Source organism: Chelonia mydas, chromosome 22, assembly GCF_015237465.2.
Source record: "Chelonia mydas isolate rCheMyd1 chromosome 22, rCheMyd1.pri.v2, whole genome shotgun sequence".
NCBI classification, from domain to species: Eukaryota; Metazoa; Chordata; order Testudines; family Cheloniidae; genus Chelonia; species Chelonia mydas.
In genome coordinates, this window is record NC_051262.2 from 4,027,557 (window position 1) to 4,046,509 (window position 18,953).

The 18,953-nt window shown below is 47.9% G+C and overlaps 1 protein-coding gene across 3 annotated transcripts in view; it reads right to left on the minus strand.

Moving 5' to 3' along the window:
* KIRREL3 (kirre like nephrin family adhesion molecule 3) overlaps positions 1-18,953 on the minus strand; it is a 727,383-nt gene that overhangs the window by 37,289 nt on the left and 671,141 nt on the right. For 2 of the 3 annotated variants that reach the window (XM_037882237.2, XM_037882239.2), the window contains exons 12-14: positions 16,889-17,087; positions 15,250-15,285; positions 4,335-4,442 (exon numbers count right to left, since the gene is read on the minus strand). In XM_037882237.2, coding sequence (XP_037738165.1) covers positions 4,335-4,442; positions 15,250-15,285; positions 16,889-17,087 — 343 coding nt within the window. The remainder of the gene's footprint in view (positions 1-4,334; positions 4,443-15,249; positions 15,286-16,888; positions 17,088-18,953) is intronic. The other variant, XM_037882238.2, reaches the window with a different exon arrangement.

Genomic DNA, 18,953 nt, shown 5'->3' on the forward strand with positions numbered 1-18,953 from the left:
AGGAAATCTCGCTTTTTGGCTAAGGTCAATTACATCTCTGATGTGGCCTCCACCAGGGGACTCTCTCCTAGCTCTGTAGGGGGACAGGCTCTGTGATCTAACTGGCATGCACCAATCCTAAAACCAAGGCGTACCAGAGTCCCAGTTAAGCATGTGGGAGGTCCAGGTTGGGCGCCAATCCTGCCCAGATGTTTGTCTGGAGTTGAGCAAAGTATCTATTGACACATGGCCCCATTAATTGTAGTACCTGCATGCCTCTAACATCAATGGCTTTATCCTCCACACCCCTATGAGATGGAGAAATATTATCACCTTCATTTACAGATTGGGAAACTGAGGCATGGCAAGGGGAAGTGACTTGCCCCAGGTCACACAAAGAGTTCAGTGGCAGAGCCAGGAGCTGAACCCAGTTCTCCTGAGTGTAGTGCTTTAATCGCAACTGCCTGTTCTTCTTGGTTTCATGTGGGCAATGCATTTGATGGCAGGAATCAGGCCCTGCATACAGACCCTACAACTCAGCACTTGGTCTGCTGGGCTAAGAACAAGATCTGCCCTGCTGTGGAGGGCTCCCATCTGTTAATAAGTGAGGTGGATATTTATTCATCTGCTTTTCCCTTGCTGTATATTTCCTAGGCCCTACACCCCTGTATTCACACACTACTGCAGTGCTATTTGGATAAAATATGCCTTGTGAGGTCTCACTTAAAACTGATAGCACACTGGTCATTAATATCATCGTAAAATACATGCGTTAGCCTTGTATGTGAAGTTATGAATTCCCGCCGTATAACATAACTAGACCAAGTTTAGGAAGACAGCCTAGCCTCGGTAAAGGTGATAAGAAGGGCTGTCCTAGACAAAGGACCATTTACATATTAGCCATAAACAAAGCTAGCAAGCAAACTAGTGGGGTTTGCTTTGAGCCGGAACTCAAGCGCCAGAAAATTAACATGGCTCCCCAGAGAGGCCCAGGAGACTGAGCTCCCAGGAGGCCTCCCTGTCTTTGAGAGCAAAGGCAATTCTTTGCGAGTATGTGGGACAGAGAGATGCCCGCTTTAATCTTCTTATGAAGACAAGGGAAACCAGCAACTCATACTTCTGTGGAAGTCCTGACAGAGAGTCAGTCCGCCATGCTGGGCCAAAAGTAATTGGTGAGCGAAACCATCTTAAACTAAGACTGTAGCTTCCTCTATCAGCAAAAAGAACAGGAGTACTTGTGGCAACTTAGAGACTAACAAAAGTCCTCCTGTTCTTTTTGCGAATACAGACTAACAAGGCTGCTACTCTGAAACCTTCCTCCATTAGATGTGTTTTCACTTCTATTTGCTGATAACCATCTCTGCCGTTATTTATTGTACTTGGCATCACTTAACCTATGTCCTGTTGTGAATAAACTTTAATCTAAACCAACCCAAGACTGTGTTTGAAATGAAGGAATTGTTAAATCCCGTTAAGGTGGCAAACTGCTGGGTATGGTCTCTTAAAGGTGCAAGCAAACCTTATTATTTGTTAGCACACTCCAGGACGGGGGCTGGCCACTTCCACACAGGGATTTTGGGGACAGTCAGAACTGGAGGTGTGACCAAAGCTGGTGGACTGCAGGGTGGGGCTGTTGTTTGGTAGGCAGGCTGCTGAGGCCCGAAGCACTGCCCCACGGCTGCACAGCACACAGACATGCAGGATTCAGCATGCTTGTCTGTTGGCTGGCTGTGACAGAGCATTTAAGGCACTCAGGGTTACAGGCAGGCAGTGACCCAGCCCCTCACTGCTCTGGACTGCACCCCAAAAGGCGACAGCCATACATTTCATGTGTCGCTTGCTTCATGCTCACTCGGTGGGGCCAAGATCTGTTCTCGGTTATTGCCATGCAACACCAAAGAAATCCTTGGAAGCTCTGTATGTTCAGACTGGGTCATTTCTTGAGGTGCCTACCCCTGAAGCACCCAAGTTTAAAATCGCTTAAGCACAGCAGCAGTGCAACCCTCCCCCTCCCACCACCACCCCGTTTTCCCATACCCCACCGGGTATGGAGGTCAGAGTAACCGTTGTCACTGATGGCACATCTGGGCTAGGCAGGGTAACAGCTGTTATCTCCATTATACAGACAGGGTGCTGAGGCACAAAGAGACGAAAGCCCAGATCCTCAGAGGTGCCATTGAAACCGATGGGCGGAAGGTGCCGAAACACCTTTGAGGATGTGGGAAAAAGTGGAGATGTTCCTTTGCTGAAGGGCACGAGGAATCTTTGAGAGCTAAGGCTGACGAGGCCAAGCAGACCTACCAACGCACAGAGAGCCAGACAGCAGGCAACCGCTGAATTCTATTCCAAAGGCGGGAGAGAGCAGGCAGGGGCATGCCAGTTGCTATTCCAACTGTTGTAGCCTTTGAGTAACTGACACGTTCAGTCTCTGGCGTTGCTTCCCGCTCTAAGCCTTGGCACCTCCATTGCATATCTGATCTATCATCACCGCATTAATGTGAGAGTGTATGTCCCGTAAAGAACCCAGCACCATCTGGTTCCATCAAAGAAGAAGCCTATAATGAGCCACATGCACTCCCTCCTTGGAATGATGCAGTGTGTGGCTATCTACAAGCGATGGGGAAAAGCATGGCTGATTATGTCTGACCATTGACATGGTAACAGCAATTTGGCCCATTTTCTGTCAGGCTGCTTGAATCACACATTGTCGCTGAATGAGTCCAGCGAAACTGAACTGGCTCGTCCCTGGTCCATCAGAAATACTTACAAAAATGCAACATGAATGACTACCCAAGATTTAATTTGCTAATATCTGCAAGAGCTGCTAATGGGGTTTGGGAGAGTTCAAAACCAGATGTCATTATTGCTCTTAAAAGTGCACATGTTTCTACTGTACGAGGCCAGCCATTTGTTACCCAAGTCCAGGAGGAATTGGGGCTCTTTGATTTCTTTGCAAACAATCAAAAAGGAAAACCAACTGTGTTTCACTGGCAACTAAACAAAGAGCTTATGAACAGCTCTGGCGGGGCTGTTTTTATTGCAGAGTCCCTATAGTGGGAAGCACTGTCAAGGATTGCTTGTTCTCTACTGCTGTCTTAGATGCTCAAAACAATCACGCTCCTTTCCCTGATGGTTTGATCCTTTTTCATTTAGCCAACAATCATGCTTTAATTTCTCTGGTTTTTTTAATGAAGCAACATGATCCTGAGCTGTTTACCCTTTCATTCCTTTACCTGTGTCTTTCATGTCATTTTAATTTATATTCCCATTGCAGCACAGCACATAACAACTTAGGCCCAACATAAACACTAGAGACTGGAATTTCTTATTATGAACACGCATATTTTATAATGATAAAGTGGACTAAAAAAAATAGAATCTGGAACACACTTTGCACCCGCTCCAAGTTCGGAGGCCGAAACTACTTCAGTATTTGTATCCTGCCTGTATGACATAAACTTTACATGAGGGAGTATCATCCAGTGGTTAGAGTAGGGTGCTGGGGCTCCTAGATTCCATTCCCAGCTCTGTCACTGATTCTTTGTATGATGTTGAAAGGCACTCAGCTGCCCCATGCCTCAGTTTCCCCCTCACTAAAGCAGAGGTGTTTTGTTGCTTAACAAATGACAGCCAGAGTGACTCTATAATTTAAATCAGCACAACGGAGATCAGAATTTGGCCCATCTGGTTTTTAAAGTGCATTCAAATCCTCTCCTGGAAGGTGCCTTGGGAGTGAAAAGTAGTGTTGAATGTTCTGTACCCACATGTGATAGACAGATTGCCTCGGTGTCAGGCTGGTGAATTCAATATGGAATTCCTTTGTGAGTTACCCTGTTCGTCTGCATTCCCTGCAGAGTAGACAAGCCTCAGGCCCCCAGGAGTGCACCAGCCAGTGGCCTGCAGACCCTCCGCTGGATGAAGCCACCCTCAGTGTTGCTCTAGGAACAGATTAGCCAGCCGTTAGGCTGCTGATGGATTGTAGGTCAGGTTGCCACCACCTCTGCACGACATCTCTCTGAGAGAAGAGTTTAGCCCAGCCTGTTAGCTCAGGGGGCTGGGATAGGTGACTTGTTGCTGCTACAGACTCAACCCAGCTGAGGGACCTAAAGAATTTGTTACCATTGATTGATTGTTTGGCTTGGTTGATCTCAGACAAGTTCTTAGCAGCCAGGTGTCCCCATCAGCCTACAGACATACACCTGGCAGGGCCATGGATTTGCACTCCCCTTTCATCCTGAGATCAAGGGCGGGACAGCACCTGGGAAGCTGTGTATACACAGGTGAGCTCGGTTTCCAGGACTCTCAGTCCAACCCCAGCGGTTGTGTTTAAAATGAAAGAAAGGGAAGGCACTTACTTCTCTGCGAGCGTGCACAGCAGAAGGCTACGATGGTGGCCATCAGCACCAGGAATGCCACGCCGGCCCCCACAGCGACGCCTATGATCACCGCCATCGGCACTGACTCTGCAAGAGGAACGAGGGAGCCAATGAAGTGCAGAAGTGTCTGAGTACCACCTTCCCCTGCCCTACTGCCTAACCGCCCTGGCTGCCATAACTCCGCTCCTGGCGAGTGCTCTCCTGCCCAATAACTATGCTGGTCTTGAACTGGGTTAATGACGCATAGTGCACACAAATGAGCTTGGCTGTAACTTGACTATCCTCGGGAGGACACAGGGTGTTGGAAAGGAGACATGTACAAGTATGACTCGCTTCGCTGGCCCTTGGATAGCTCCATTGCTCTGCTCTAAATGGGGAAGGGCGTGGGATTCCAAAGACGCCTCCGAAACGTACAGGTCAGCTGCATTGGCTGAGCTGTGTTGGGAGGCTAAGACTGGAAAAGCAGGGTGCTGCAACTCGAGATGAAGGTGCCTCGGCTGGGCTCCAGATTGGAACAGCGGAGCTGGTGGAGTGATCAGGGAGAGGGTGCTCCGTGCTCGTGTATTTATGCCCATGATGAATTTGTTTTTTAGATCCCCGTTGGGATTTTCAGCCTGCAAAGCTGATTTTTGGAAGTCGTGCCAGACCACATTTTGCAACAGAAAAAAAAAAATCATTTTTAGGGAAGTTTGTAAGTCGGTCCCAACAATCTTGTGATCCCCTGGCAAATCTCACCCAAGCACTTCTACTGACTAGCCCCTGTTAATATTGCCATTATTTAACACAATTATTTCTAGTTGTCTACATTTAATGCTGCCCAGGTCTGACCCAAACCTCACTGAAGGCAGAGGAAAGACTCCCACTGACGTCAATGGGTTTTGGGTAAGGCTCATCTAAATAGCGGGTAAATGGCAGAGTCCACAGCCTTGCAGTGAGATCCATTTCCTCAGGAGTTGCATCATGCCGCACCATCAAAGCGCCTTTCTAAATGACGACTGCTCCGTCTCATTCTGGGGACTGCACCGCCAGAGATCTCTCTGCCCTCATGGCAAAAGACACTGTGCGTGCTGCTAACTTAACTGGGCTTGTTCCATTTTAGATACTAGCTACCCATTACTGCCAAAGGGCAGTAGAAGGCAAGCAGAGGGGACTAAGACAAGGAAGGCAGCCCAGGAATTATTGCAAGAACGAAACGGTGAAGCCAGAATCAGATTTATGTCACTTTCTTCTTGTTATTTTTAGAGATGGGATCAACCAAACTATGGCTTCAGCACATCCTTCCCTACGTTTATTAGGAACTGGGGAAACTTTTGGGAAAGAGGGACCTATACAGGAAGGATGGGCTCCACCTAAACCAAAATGGAACCAGATTGCTGGTACTTAAAATTAAAAAGGTCGCAGAGCAGTTTTTAAACTAAGGGCTGGGGGAAAGCCGACAGGTGCGGAGGAGCACATGGTTCAGACAGAGACATCCCTTAGAGGAGGATCTATTAATGGAGATTCTCTATGTCCTAGTAAGGAGGAGAGGATGGAAGATGATAAAATACAGGTAGGATCTGATGAGAAACAGTCAAACGAAGAAGAGTCCCATTCAATTACATCATGTAATGGCAGACAGCTAAAAAGTGCCAAGTTTTTAAAGTGCTTATATACAAATGCTAGAAGTCTAAATAATAAGATGGGTGAACTAAAGTGCCTCATGTTAAATGAGCATATTGATATAATAGGCATCATGGAAACTTGGTAGAATGAGGAAAATCAATGAGACACAGTAATACCAGGGTACACAATATATCAGAAGGACAGTAAAGGTCATGCTGGTGGGGGAGTGGCACTATATGTGAAAGAAAGAGTAGAATCACATAAAGTAAAAATCTTAAATGAACCAAATTATACCATAGACTCTCTCTGATAGTAATTCCATGCTTGAATAATAATATAGCAGTAGGGATATATTACTGACCACTTGAGCAGGATGGGGATAGTGAAATGCTTAGGGAGATTAGAGAGGTTATAAAAATAAAAAACTCAAAAATAATGTGGGATTTCAACTATCCCCATATTGACTGGGTACCTGTCACTTCAGGATGGGATGCAGAGATAAAGTTTCTTGACACCTTAAATAACTGCTTCTTGGAGCAGCTAGTCCTGGAACCCACCAGAGGAGAGACAATTCTTGATTTGAACCTAAGTGGAGCTCAGGATCTGGTCCAAGAGGTGAATGTAGCTGGACCGCTTGGTACTAGTGACCGTAATATAATGAAATTTAACATCCCTGTGGTGGTGAAAGCATCACAGCAGCCCAACACTGTAGCATTTAATTTCAGAAAGGGGAACGACACAAAAATGAGGGGGTAGGTTAAACAGAAATTAAAAGGTACAGCACCAAAAATGAAATCCCTGTGGGCTGCATGGAAACTTTTTAAAGACACCCTAATAGAGGCTCAATTTAAATGTATACCCCAAATTAAAAAACATACTAAGAGAACCAAAAATGTGCCACCGTGGCTAATCAACAAAGTAAAAGAAGCAGTGACAGGCAAAAAGGCATCTTTTAAAAAGTGGAAGTTAAATCCCAACGAGGTAAATAGAAAGGAGGATAAACTCTGGCAAATGAAGTGTAAAAATATAAGTAGGAAGGCCAAAAAAGAATGTGAAGAACAGCTAGCCAAAGACTCAAAAAGTAATAGCAAATTTGTTTTTAAGTACATCAGAAGCAAGAAGCCTGCTAAACAACTAGTGGGGGCATTGGACGATTGAGACGCTAAAGAAGCACTCAAGGATTATAAGGCCATTGCGGAGAAACTAAATGAATTCTTTGCATTGGTCTTCATGGCTGAGGATGTGAGAGGGATTCCCAAACCTGAGCCATTCTTTTTAGATGATAAATCTGAGGAACTGTCCCAGATTGAGGTGTAATTAGAGGAGGTTTTGGAACAAATTAGTAAACTAAACAGTAATAAGTTACCAGGACCAGACGGTATTCACCCAAGAGTTCTGAAGTAATTCAAATGTGAAATTGCAGAATTGCTAACTGTAGTCTGTAACCTATCATTTAAATCAGCTTCTGTACCAAATGACTGGAGGATAGCTAATGTGATGCCAATTTGTAAAAAGGGCTCCAGAAGTGATCCCAGCAATTACAGGCCAGTAAGCCTGACTTCAGTACTGGGCAAATTGGTTGAAACTATAGTAAAGAACAGAATTGTCAGACATATAGATGAACATAATTTGTTGGGGAAGAGTCAATGTGGTTTTTGTAAAAGGAAATCACGCCTCACCAATCTACTAGAATTCTTTGAGAGGGTCAACAAGCATGTGGTCAACGGGGAATCCAGCGGATACAGTGTACTTAGATTTTCAGAAACCCTTTGCTAAGGTCCCTCACCAAAGGCTCTTAAATAAAGTAAGCTGTCCTGGGATAAGAGGGAAGGTGCTCTCATGGATTGGTAACTGGTTAAAAGATAGGAAACAAAGGGCAGGAATAAATGGTCAGTTTTCAGAATGGAGAGAGGTAAACAGTGGGTCCCGCCAGGGGTCTGTACTGGGCCAGTCCTATTCAACATATTCATAAATTATCTGGAAAAAGAGGTAAACAGTGAGATGACAAAATTTGCAGATGATACAAAATTACTCAAGATAGTTAAGTCCAAAGCAGACTGCGAAGAGCTAAAAAAGGATCTCATAAAACGGCAGATTAAATTCAATGTTGATAAATGAAAAGTAATGCCCACTGGAAAACATAATCCCAAATATACATATAAAATGATGGAGTCTAAATTAGCTGTTACGACCCAAGAAAGATATCTTGGAGTCACTGTGGATAGTTCCCTGAAAACATCCACTCAATGTGCAGTGGCAGTTAAAAAGGCAAACAGAATGTTGGGAATCATTAGGAAAGGGACAGATAATAAGACAGAAAATATCACATTGCCTCTCTGTAAATCCATGGTATGCCCACATCTTGAATACTGCTTGCAGATGTGGTCACCCCATCTCAAAAAAGATATATTGGAATTGGAAAAGTTTCAGAAAAGGGCAACAGAAATGATTAGGGGTATGGAACAGCTTCCATATGAGGCGAGATTAATAAGACTAGGACGTTTCAGCTTGGACAAGAGACAACTAAGGGGGGATATGATAGAGGTCTAAAAATTATGACTGGTGTGGAGAAAGTAAATAAGGAAGTGTTATTTTCTCCTTCTCATAACATGAGAACGAGAGGGCACCAAATGAAGTTAATAGGCAGCAGGTTTAAAACAAACAAAAGGAAGTGTTTCTTCACACAACGTACAGTCAACCTGTGGAACTCTTGGTCTTCACAACATCCTCTGGCAAAGACTATAACAGGGTTCAAAAAAGAACTAGATACATTCATGGAGGATAGGTCCGTCAATGGCTATTAGCCAGGATGGGCAGGGAAGGTGTCCCTAGCCTCTGTTTGCCAGAAGCTGGGAATGGGTGACAGGGGATGGATCACTTGATGATTCCCTGCTCTGTTCATTCCCTCTGGGGCACCTGGCATTGGCCACTGTCGGAAGACAGGATACTAGGCTAGAAGAATCTTTAGTCTGACCCAGTATGGCCATTCTTATGTTCTTATGTATGCCCCTCGCAAACCTAGGGGGGATCTGGGTCCAACGTTTGCAAATGAACCCCAGATCCGACCGGTGCCCTCATCAAATGCTGAGGATTTGAGACAGGTATTCAAAACCCCAGCTGGAGCCCTGAGGGTCTCAATGTTGTGCAATAGCCAACAGCAGGCACCACAGCCTGGTGACAGAGGGCAAAGCAGGGCCACGTTTACAGGGTGTTGTGAATGCCACATATGCATCCACTGTAAGAAGCTTGTGAAAGCAGGAGGGCTGGTTCCCAGGATTCCCTGTTCTATTAGCGACTTACAGAGCCCCCCCACTTCTGCGGTAGCTGAGCTACTGTACTTCACCCCATTGTACAGACGGGGTGCTGATGCTCAGAGAAACTACGGAACTTGCCCAAGGAGATAATAAGCCTGTCGCCGAGCAGGGTCTTGAAGCCAGGTCTATTCGTCCTAGCTTAGCAACTTAACCGCTGGGCCATCCTTCCTCCCTATTGGCTGGCCTGGGAGGATCGATGGGGCCCCTTGGGATCCAGGTGACTTTAAGACTGATCCTTTCTACGCTGTAGCTGCTCCCAGCTGCCTTTACTAGCACAGAGATGGTTACATTTGTTAACTGCACAGGAGCCGATTCAGCTACGGGGCAGTGAGCTGGGTTCTCTTCTGCCTCGGGCATCAGCAGCCGAATGCTCAGCTCCGCTCCAGCTGTGGGGTTAGTTTTCCTTGCTGCTGATGTGAGGAGCGGTTAGGGAAACAAGGCCCTTCGACTTGGCAAATGAGCCAATTTGATCTGGAATCACGGAGAGAGAATGAATATATGAAATGCCACAGTGCCACCGGGAACAATTCCTTCTCGCTGCACCTTGACTCTTTTGTGTGTGCCCTCCTGGGGGCTTTCCCCAGTCACCGCTGTCTGCCGTTATTACAGGAGCACAGTGACGATCACCCACTGGAAATTCTTAGTGCTCCCCGCATAAATCAGCTGCTGCGTCGAGGTTGAGGGTTTGAGACACTCGCAGGTGCCGTTTGGGTTTGGAGAACGTGGCCTGGGCTCACAAAACACCTTTTCCTCTAATCTAAACCTAGCGCTCTCATTGCCTCCAGAAGTGAGTCAAGCTGTAGCTAAGGGGAGGGCTGTGCTCTGTTTGAGGACTGGTCAAATCTCCCCAAGCTTATGGTGGTGACATGAGAGAGTTGCATGGGGTAAACAGTAACATGGTAAATTGACCCAGGGTAGCCCCATCTGTAAATGCACCACCACGCTGTTCTACTGTCTCAAACACAGGAGATGGGGGGAACCTGGAGAAACTGCAAGCACGAAGCTTAGCAGGGCCAGACTGATAGTCCACTTCCAACCAGGAGTTTATGGGATGGGAGTGGTGGACCATCGTGTCTCAATTTTTAGGGCTGCTCATGGCTGCGTGTCTCCACCGCAATACATGTTATCAGCAACCCTGGGCTCTGCTCTGAAGCGCAGCGCAGCTTCCTCACGGAGCAATGATAGAGGCGTGGGGCTGTATGAATGGAGAGCATGGCAAGGGGAAAAATCTGTAGTTCAGACCGAGCTGAATTTGTAGTGAATACAATCTAAACTGTGCACACCTCCTCCCCTCTGAGTTCGGTTTAGGAATAATTTATTTTGGTTTGGATAAAACCGATTTGCAATAGACTTAATCTAAATCAATACACGCCACTTTTAAACCCAAATCAGTGTCCAGCTAGTAGTTTGCATGACATTGGTTTAAATAACTGCAAGCTAAATCGGTTTCAATACGCACCTGAAGTCCAGTTAGTGCCACTTTCTCATGCAGACACATTCTATTGGGCTATTTACTCTGTCCTGGGCTATGGTGCCATCATAACGTGTGTGCAATCCATTGATATCATGAGGATCTGTCTCTTTCCCTCTCTACTCCTTTGCTCAGGCCAGATCTACACTACGGTATGACTTTGGTATAATTATGTTGCTCAGGGTTGTGAAAAATCCACACCCCTTAGTGACAGTTATCCTGACCTTAACACCCCAGGTAGGCAGCCCCTCTCATGCAGGTGGATTAGCTAAGCCAGTGGGAGACGCTCTCCCCTCAGCATAGTGTCTTCACTAAAGCACTGCAGCATTTTAAGGGTAGACCTGCCCTCAGTCTCATCCAAAGGGATCAACACCCAATACCATGGCCCCAGTGCCACTAACCCACGTTCAGGCTGAACTTTCAAACCCACGGCATTCAAGTGGGCTCAGAGTTAGGCAAAAAGATCTTTGCCCATCCCTAGTTCATCTTGAACTTCTGGTGCCAGCATAGAGTGGAAGCTAATTCTCACAGCCCTCCCTTCTCAAGAAGCGGAGGGATTAGTCAGTGAAAATAAGTTACTTTCTAGATGCAAATTGGTTCTGCTCATGTGGGTCTGCCTTGTAAATGAACACTTTTCTAGGAAGTCTAGAGAAAAAAAAAACGTCCCCATGCTTCACTCGTCTGTGCAAATGGAGATTGTTAATACTGGTGGACACAGATCCATAGATTATAAAACCAGAATGGACCACTGTGATCACCTAGTCTGACCTCCTGTGTAACAGAGGCCAGAGGTCTTCCCTGAATTAATTCCTGTTTGAACTAGAGCAGATCTTGTAGGAAAACATCCAATCTTGATATAAAAATCGATATACACAGTGAGGACATGAGATCAAACAACAGACCTTCCTGGAAACCCAAGGGAAGTGACTTAGGGCAAGAGCAAGCATCCACTAAGAGTGTCAGAGGGGTTCTCCTCTGACTGATCTGAGTCAAAGGTCAAAGCCGAGACCTTATTGCAAGTTTAGCAGGGAAATGATCTTTCCAGCGGCCCACGCAGTTACTACTAGTCTAGGAGTGGATCAAGGTCAAGCCTCCATGTGTTCCGAATCCTTGGACACCTTTGTATATTTCGCTCTCCTCCCTGTAGAAGTAAAGAGGGCAGAAGGAGATGTCCAGGCGGGGTTGTCCTGTCTCACTGATGTATACTTGTGTTTACTGGCTGCCGCAGGCGTTTGTTGTAGTTCTCAGACCACACGAGGGCGGATAGTTCCCTCCAACTTCCAGTCTAGGCTGGCCCTGGCAGGGCCATGGGGGTGCATAATACAAGAGGCCATTCAGGGCAGCCAAGGGATTAGGGGAGAGACACGCACTATTCACCATGGACACTGGTTTCTATAGATTGCTCCCGCGTGTCTTTGAGTGATAAGGTGGTAGGGCAATACTGTTATAGAAATGCCCATGAGGAAAAAACCTAGCAGTTACTGATCCCATCTACATTTTTAAGGACAACTAGTTGTGGCTACTTCAAGGGTCCTTAGCTCATTCAGTGTTTTAGAGCATACACCAGCTATCACAGGTGTATTCCCCTGTTTTCTTTTGCCCTCAGTAGGGCTGGACAAGCAATTTACTAGGTGGATTTAGCCTGTTTCTTCTGTTTGTGGATTATCCGCAGACAGATTTAATCTTCATTATTTAGGTGGTTGTTTGAAATGAGTCAGTGCATGGTTTATGACAATGCATTTCAGCCCCTGGCTTGCTCGCAAGGTGTCTGCTGAGTGTTGATTCATGTATATGTAATTTGCTATTCATGCCATGTGACTGGCCACTTCATTCACATGGTACTGTTTCTGCTCCCTGCCTGGATGACTGCCAAACCTGCAAAGAGCTTCTCCAATGACTGTGTGAACATTGACAGCAACACTCCTTGTGCAGATGCATATTCACATGAGCCCCCAGGACACTTCTGGCAAATATTTTTGCCTATAAAACCTTTCTCAAAGCTCATGGAAAGGACTACAAAGGGGTGGCGAGGCCCATCCATGGGTGCATGTTTACAGTCACTATTTGAATGGATGTTTGCAAACATTTTCAGCCAGCTCTACACCACAAAATTGTATCTGAGATCATCTCTGAGGACTTTGAATGAATACAGTGTTAAGGTCAAGGACTAGCAACTTTACTGAATGTGTCCAGCTGGGCTCAATGCTTGCAGCTGAAGTCACTGAATATAACCATCCCGTTGCAGGTGTCAGCGTTAAAGGTTGAACCAGGACCCTTCAGCATCAAAGCACTGTCCTCTACCACTTGAGCTAAAGCAGTAAAGCTCCATTTGTCAGTAGCAGTAGTAGGCTGTCATCCTCTTGTGGATCAGCCACAAGAGAAGGCCATAGACACTCTTTGCCAAGAGAGAACACCCCCTAATATCATATCCCAGCATGCATCAATATTCCCTGCTGGTTGTTCTAATATCCTGTCCAAGAATGCTGAGAGGGACCTGCCCCAGAGAACATTACACCCAGTTTGTCCCCATCTACAGCAGATCCCTACCTTGACTTGGATCAGTCAGATTTACTCCCAGACTTCTAGCCTTCCAAACTGTGTTGCAAGCATATTGGAGAGGAGCGCTCCTCTTAACCCTAGTTTACCTTTGGCATCGCTAACATGCCCCTTGCTGGACAGTCACAGTGTCTGCAAATCTCACCACTTTGCTAGACACTGTTCCTTCTGGGTAACTTGCTGTGTCAAGGGCTCCAGATGGCTCCCAACACAGCTGCTGGTGGCGCTCTATACCCTCCGTGCCTCCTGTGTAGGATCGGAGATGGCTACTTTAAGCTGCTGAAGCCAGCTTAATGGGCAGGTAGCATCTGTGAGCCTTCCTCATATGCCCTACACTCAATTTCCCAAGCCCTGCTTCCTTCTTTAGAGTGAGTCCCTAAATATGGCTGCTGGAGCCTTCACCCTCTCTTTTGCCACTTCTCTAGCATTCTGCTTCCAGACAACTCTGCCTGCTGGTGGCCAGTGCAGAGATAACCTATTAGCCCAGTCACCTATCGCTCACCAGATCTGCTGTGCATGCAGCCTGCACTTCGCTATCCCCAATATCCAACGGGCACCCTTGCATTCTGCGTGCAGCAGTTTTACCGAATGAGGTTTCAAATTTGAGCAAACTCTTAAGAGTTATTACAAACTTGTCTCCCTAAAGCCAGTCTTTGGAACATTGCACCAAGCCACCTTTGAATGGATCCTGCTAATACCACAGACACATCTCGCCATGTTCTACTGCATACACCGTGTCCTTCTTTGTACCTTCACTGAGAAGGCTTGTGCCTTCGCTTAGATGGACGGCGTCCATTAGAGCTTGTGAGTGGGTTGATATAAGCCACAATGCACAGGAAGGTCAACTGATTAGAAAGATGAGAGCGTAAGGGGTGAGCCATGGACATCCAGGGAGAATTAGAAGAGAGGTTTGGTCACCCACTTCTTTGAGCAACCTGAATGGGAAATCTTGTGCTAGGCAAAGCTCAAGCAGACGATGAAAACTCATCGTGAAGAGCAGACATCACAGAGCTTCTGCAATTACTTGTTCCTCTTAGAGAAACAAGCAACGCCAGGTGAGTGGAAAGATGGGAGCCTGGAGACACTGTCAATGCCTGCTAGTTCATCATCAAGGGAGCAGGGAGTGAGATCCAGAGGCAAGTGAGGGACTCTTAATGATAGGGTTTGGTCCTGGACGAGTGATGTGGCCGGCAGCGGATGGAGCATGACACAGGGAATGGGAAAAGCTGGCTCCTGGCAGAGATAACGCCAAGGGCTCTCCTGGGATGGAAGACACAGTCACTTACAATGGAAAGGCACAATGAGATGGTCAGGTGACCAGGGATGGTAATGGGTGGGCCAGAGTAACAGTGAACAGAGCTGACAAAGAGCCCAGTGCTGCAATTTGCTGACTCATCAGCTCCAGTCCCCTGGGAAGCCTAATCCAGGCTTCATGGAGGGTGCTGTGGTTCAGGGAGATGAGAAATACAGCTAACAACAGTTTGTGACAAAGGCAATGCATCCTGCAACTGTCTGCCCCATTTCAGGTCCATTCCTGTCCCACCTAATGCTGACAGTGGCTAACTCCCTCCCACTAAGGTGGGGAGAGATGGCTGGAAGTTCATTGCCCCTCTTGAAATTCACTGGTTTGTCTGTGTGTTTCCCCATAATAATACTTAGCATTTATACAGAGCATCTAGTCTGTAAACTCCACAGCACTTTACAAAAGGGTCTAAGTATTAACAGATGGGGAAACCGAGGCACCAAGAGGTCACATGCAGAGCTGGGATTAGAATCCAGGGCTCCCGTCCTCTGGTGCATGCCGTCTCTCAGAGCCTTTGAGAGATCTCTTCCTGCCCTCCTGCTGTCTGTCTCAGGAAAGGTAAAGCTAGAAGGAGGCTGCTGAATGCTAAGGTGTGAAAACGCAGCTGGGGGCAAGTCACATATTCACCTTCAGCTCATGATTCCATACCTGCTTCCATACCAGCTCCTGATTTCATTTCCGTACCTGTTTGAAAATAAAGCAAGCGTCTACAGCCTTGCCAAGCCCAAGTGCACGTCAGTATCTCTGAGCAGGCAGGCTCTTTGCTGCTGGAGGATGCAATGGTGCATGGACGTTCCCCTGAAATAGATATTCTCTACCACCCTAGTCTGAGGTTCCACTGCGTGGGGACCGGGAGCTACCGTCTGGCACTACACTGCAGATTGCTGGGTTATGACTTCAGAGTAGTGTAGAGACCCCACCTCATGGATTCGGCACCGTTGTACAGCAGGGACAACCACTAGGATTCAGTTCTGCTTTCCTATAGGTTCAACCACTGGGAATCACTCCCCTGGGCAGGGATCTAACTCCACTGCCATGTCACCTGCTAGGCCCCTTCTCCATCTCCAGCAGAGTCAACAGTGCCCTTGCAGGACCCAACTAAAGCATCCTGCATGGTTGCCCACACCCACTGGTGTCCAGCTCCACTCCATGCAGTGGCACAGGCTGGGACCCAGACCCATTGCCCTGCAGAGCTGCCCACTGGGACCCAGTTTGTTGGTTCTGTCCACTAGGAACTCACCTCATTGCCATGCACAGGCTCTGATTGGCAGACGATCGGAAAAAACACGGTCTGTTTGCATTGGAAGAAGTGCGAGGCCAATTCTGAGGGGTTCATTTAGCTCTGATTTAATCTGGATGGCAGCCTTGCCCATATAAATCAGAGCTTAATGAGAACAATCCACCTGCCTGCCTGGGCATTTAATAACATAGGTTAGAACTGGAGTCCCTCCAGGAGCAAAACATTCTCTACAAAGGCAGAGCCCCCAGCGTGGAAGCCCCCAAACTGCCCCAGAATTACTCAGAGAGCTGCTTAACCCTTTCTAGGAGCTGCCCTTCCCTCCCACTCTGGCTGCCATGGGTTCCATCTGTCCAGCCCTCCCAAAACTTGCATCTCCGATGGGCACTCTGCTTGAAGCTTCGAACACCAGGCTGGCCCGCTTGGGTCTGTGTCCTGCTTTGCAGAGCAACGAGATGCTGTCAGCTTGCATCGCGTGGACTCAGTGAGAATTGCTGACCAGGTTTCATTAGCAGGCTCTGCCACCGCAACAAATTTGTGCTTTGGGCCCTCTTTTATGTGGAGGGTCACTGGAGCATGTAGCCTCCTCCAGTCCTCAGCAACAGCACTGCGGTGTGTGGTGTAACAGGGGCTTCTGAGCAGCGCACACGTCAATTAACTCCCAATGGCCTTTACCCTTCCACTTCTGCTTCACTTGAGAGGGCTCAGCCCTGAGCCAACACCCCTTGACTTCAATGAGTGGCAAGGGCGTTTACAGACTACTCAGACCGAGTGAGCCACACAAAAAGCTACTGACACCTCCCAGCCGTCACACTGTGCAGCTCGCATCGGCTCTGCAGAGCGTTTCCCATCTCCCAGAGACATAAAGCTTTGGGAGCTAAGGCCATCCAACAAGCCTTCCCAGTGTCTTCCTAAAAAACATCCCAGTTGCCCTTTGACATGTCTCCTGGATATCATAGCACCTCCCTGGTCTTCTGGAGCAGCCAGCTGCTAATTCCCAACGCCCAGGAGCCGCTGCTGGTTTTTAAGCACCGTGTCTGTGGCTCCCACCTTGTTCTTTCAGCCGGATGATCTCAGTGTCTGAGCCGAAGCTGTTCCAGGCAGTACAGTTGTAAATGGTCTGGAAATCAGCTCGGACGATGTTGCTGATGGTCAGTGTCGAGATGACGCCTTCCTCTGTGCTGACCGTCTCCACTGTGTAGCGCCCTGAGGTCCCAGACTCCAGCACGTTCTCCTTCCAGGACCAGGCCTGCAAATCAACAAGAGGGGTTAGTTTTGTTCATTTAGGGCCTAATTCTTTTAGAAGGGCCTCAACTTGGCCTGGGGTGTGCACCCCTACATAACGGTGGGCACAGACTGTAGCCTGAGGATGTCTAATGTGCAAGGGGAATCAGTTAGGGGTGGGACTTTCAAAAGCATTGATGAGATTTAGGAGCATGAGTCCCACTGAAAGACACAGGAACCTGTGCTCCTAAGTCACTTAGGTGCTTTGGAAAATTCCACTCTGGATGTTGACATGCCAGTGGCTAAACTGCAGCCACTAAATTTCAAATGCAGTTGTTTCTAGGTGCAAACTGAGACACAAATTCAGAAGCCAATCAGCAAGATACCCAGATTGGGCACTTCTTGTCCAGTTCTAAGGGTAAGTGGTGTAGAGGATTACGACAGGCCCTGTGTTTGCTATACTGGGGAAACTGAACAGACAGCTTGGCTTGAGACTGGAATGATTACAATGCTGTAAAAATGCATTCGTGTTCAATGGGGGGGACACGGCAGGATTCTATTCTGCTCCATGCATCATCAACCCAGCTGCCAGCTCACTCCAGCCTTCAGACTCTTTCCTGGGCCGGGGCAGAAGGATCCCTGGGAGCTGGATTTTCTGATCCCAGGTGCAGTTTGTAGCACTGGCCCTGAATATTAGCAAATATTCCTGACTTGTAACCTGTGTCTCTCTGTCTGGGCTCAACGAGCGGGGATGAATATGGAGCCCCACAGCCAAGATCTTTACAATTGCTGCAGTGGCAGCTGAATTCTGGGGCTTTAGGAGCTGTGGAGGCATTCTGTGCTGGGGTGGGTATGAATGCGATCAAAGACCTGGTCAAACTGTTCACTGCAAGTAAGTTAGCTACACTCGGTGCTTCGATGACCCCCAGAACTACAGCATCGGAGCATGCACAGCGCCCCTGTGCAGCAGGGCTGTATGATTATCCCCATTGTGTGGATGGGGAACTGAGCCCCAGAGAGACTAAAGGCTAGATTCACAAAGGGATTTAGGTACCCTGCTGCCCAGTGGAACTCTCAGCTCTGAGTCAGATGGCCAGGCTCCCCATGCATTGTGAGGTGTGTGTGTGTCGGGGGGCAAGTTAGGGGTCTAAGAAAAGGATTCTCAGAAGCCAGCACGCTGAGCGGGGAGCTGCCGGAGCCAACCAGGAGTGAAATGCAGAGGAAAAGGGTGGGGCTTAGGGTCCAGATTCACAATGACATTTAGGTGCCTAACTCCATGGTCTGGGCCTTAGGTGCCTGAATGAGAGGCTGGAAGCAAGCACCTGTCTCCACTTGGCATTCTCAGCCATGAGCCCCATCCTGGAGCGGGGCAAAGTCCCTTTGTGACTCTAGCTGTCTCACCACTGCACCAGCCTCCCTTCTCTGGCTAGTTTCCACTGTTTGGTCACAAATCGTATGTGACGCCATCCTGATTTCTGCCAACCAGTTTATGTGAGCAAATGCCAGCCGCTGGGGGGTTTCAGGAATGAGGTCTGGCAGCAGCGCTGGCCCGGTCTCCAGCCTATGAGCGCAGCAGCTGGACAGCCTGCTCCTAAACCCAACAGCAACCACTGATCACTGGCTGCTCAGTGGACATGCCCCCATCTGCAACCTCTCCTGTGCTTGCCCTTTTCCTAGCCTTGCTCCAGCCCTGATCCTGCCTTGCTCCCAGCCTTGCTCCTCCTGGCCTGCCCAGTCCTGCTCCCCTGCTAGTTCCCGCCTCTGCTCTGATTCCTGGTCCCTGCCTCCGGCTCTGACCCTTGGCTCTGATTCCTGGTCCCTGCCTCCGGCTCTGACCCTTGGCTCTGATTCCTGGTCCCTGCCTCCGGCTCTGACCCTTGGCTCTGATTCC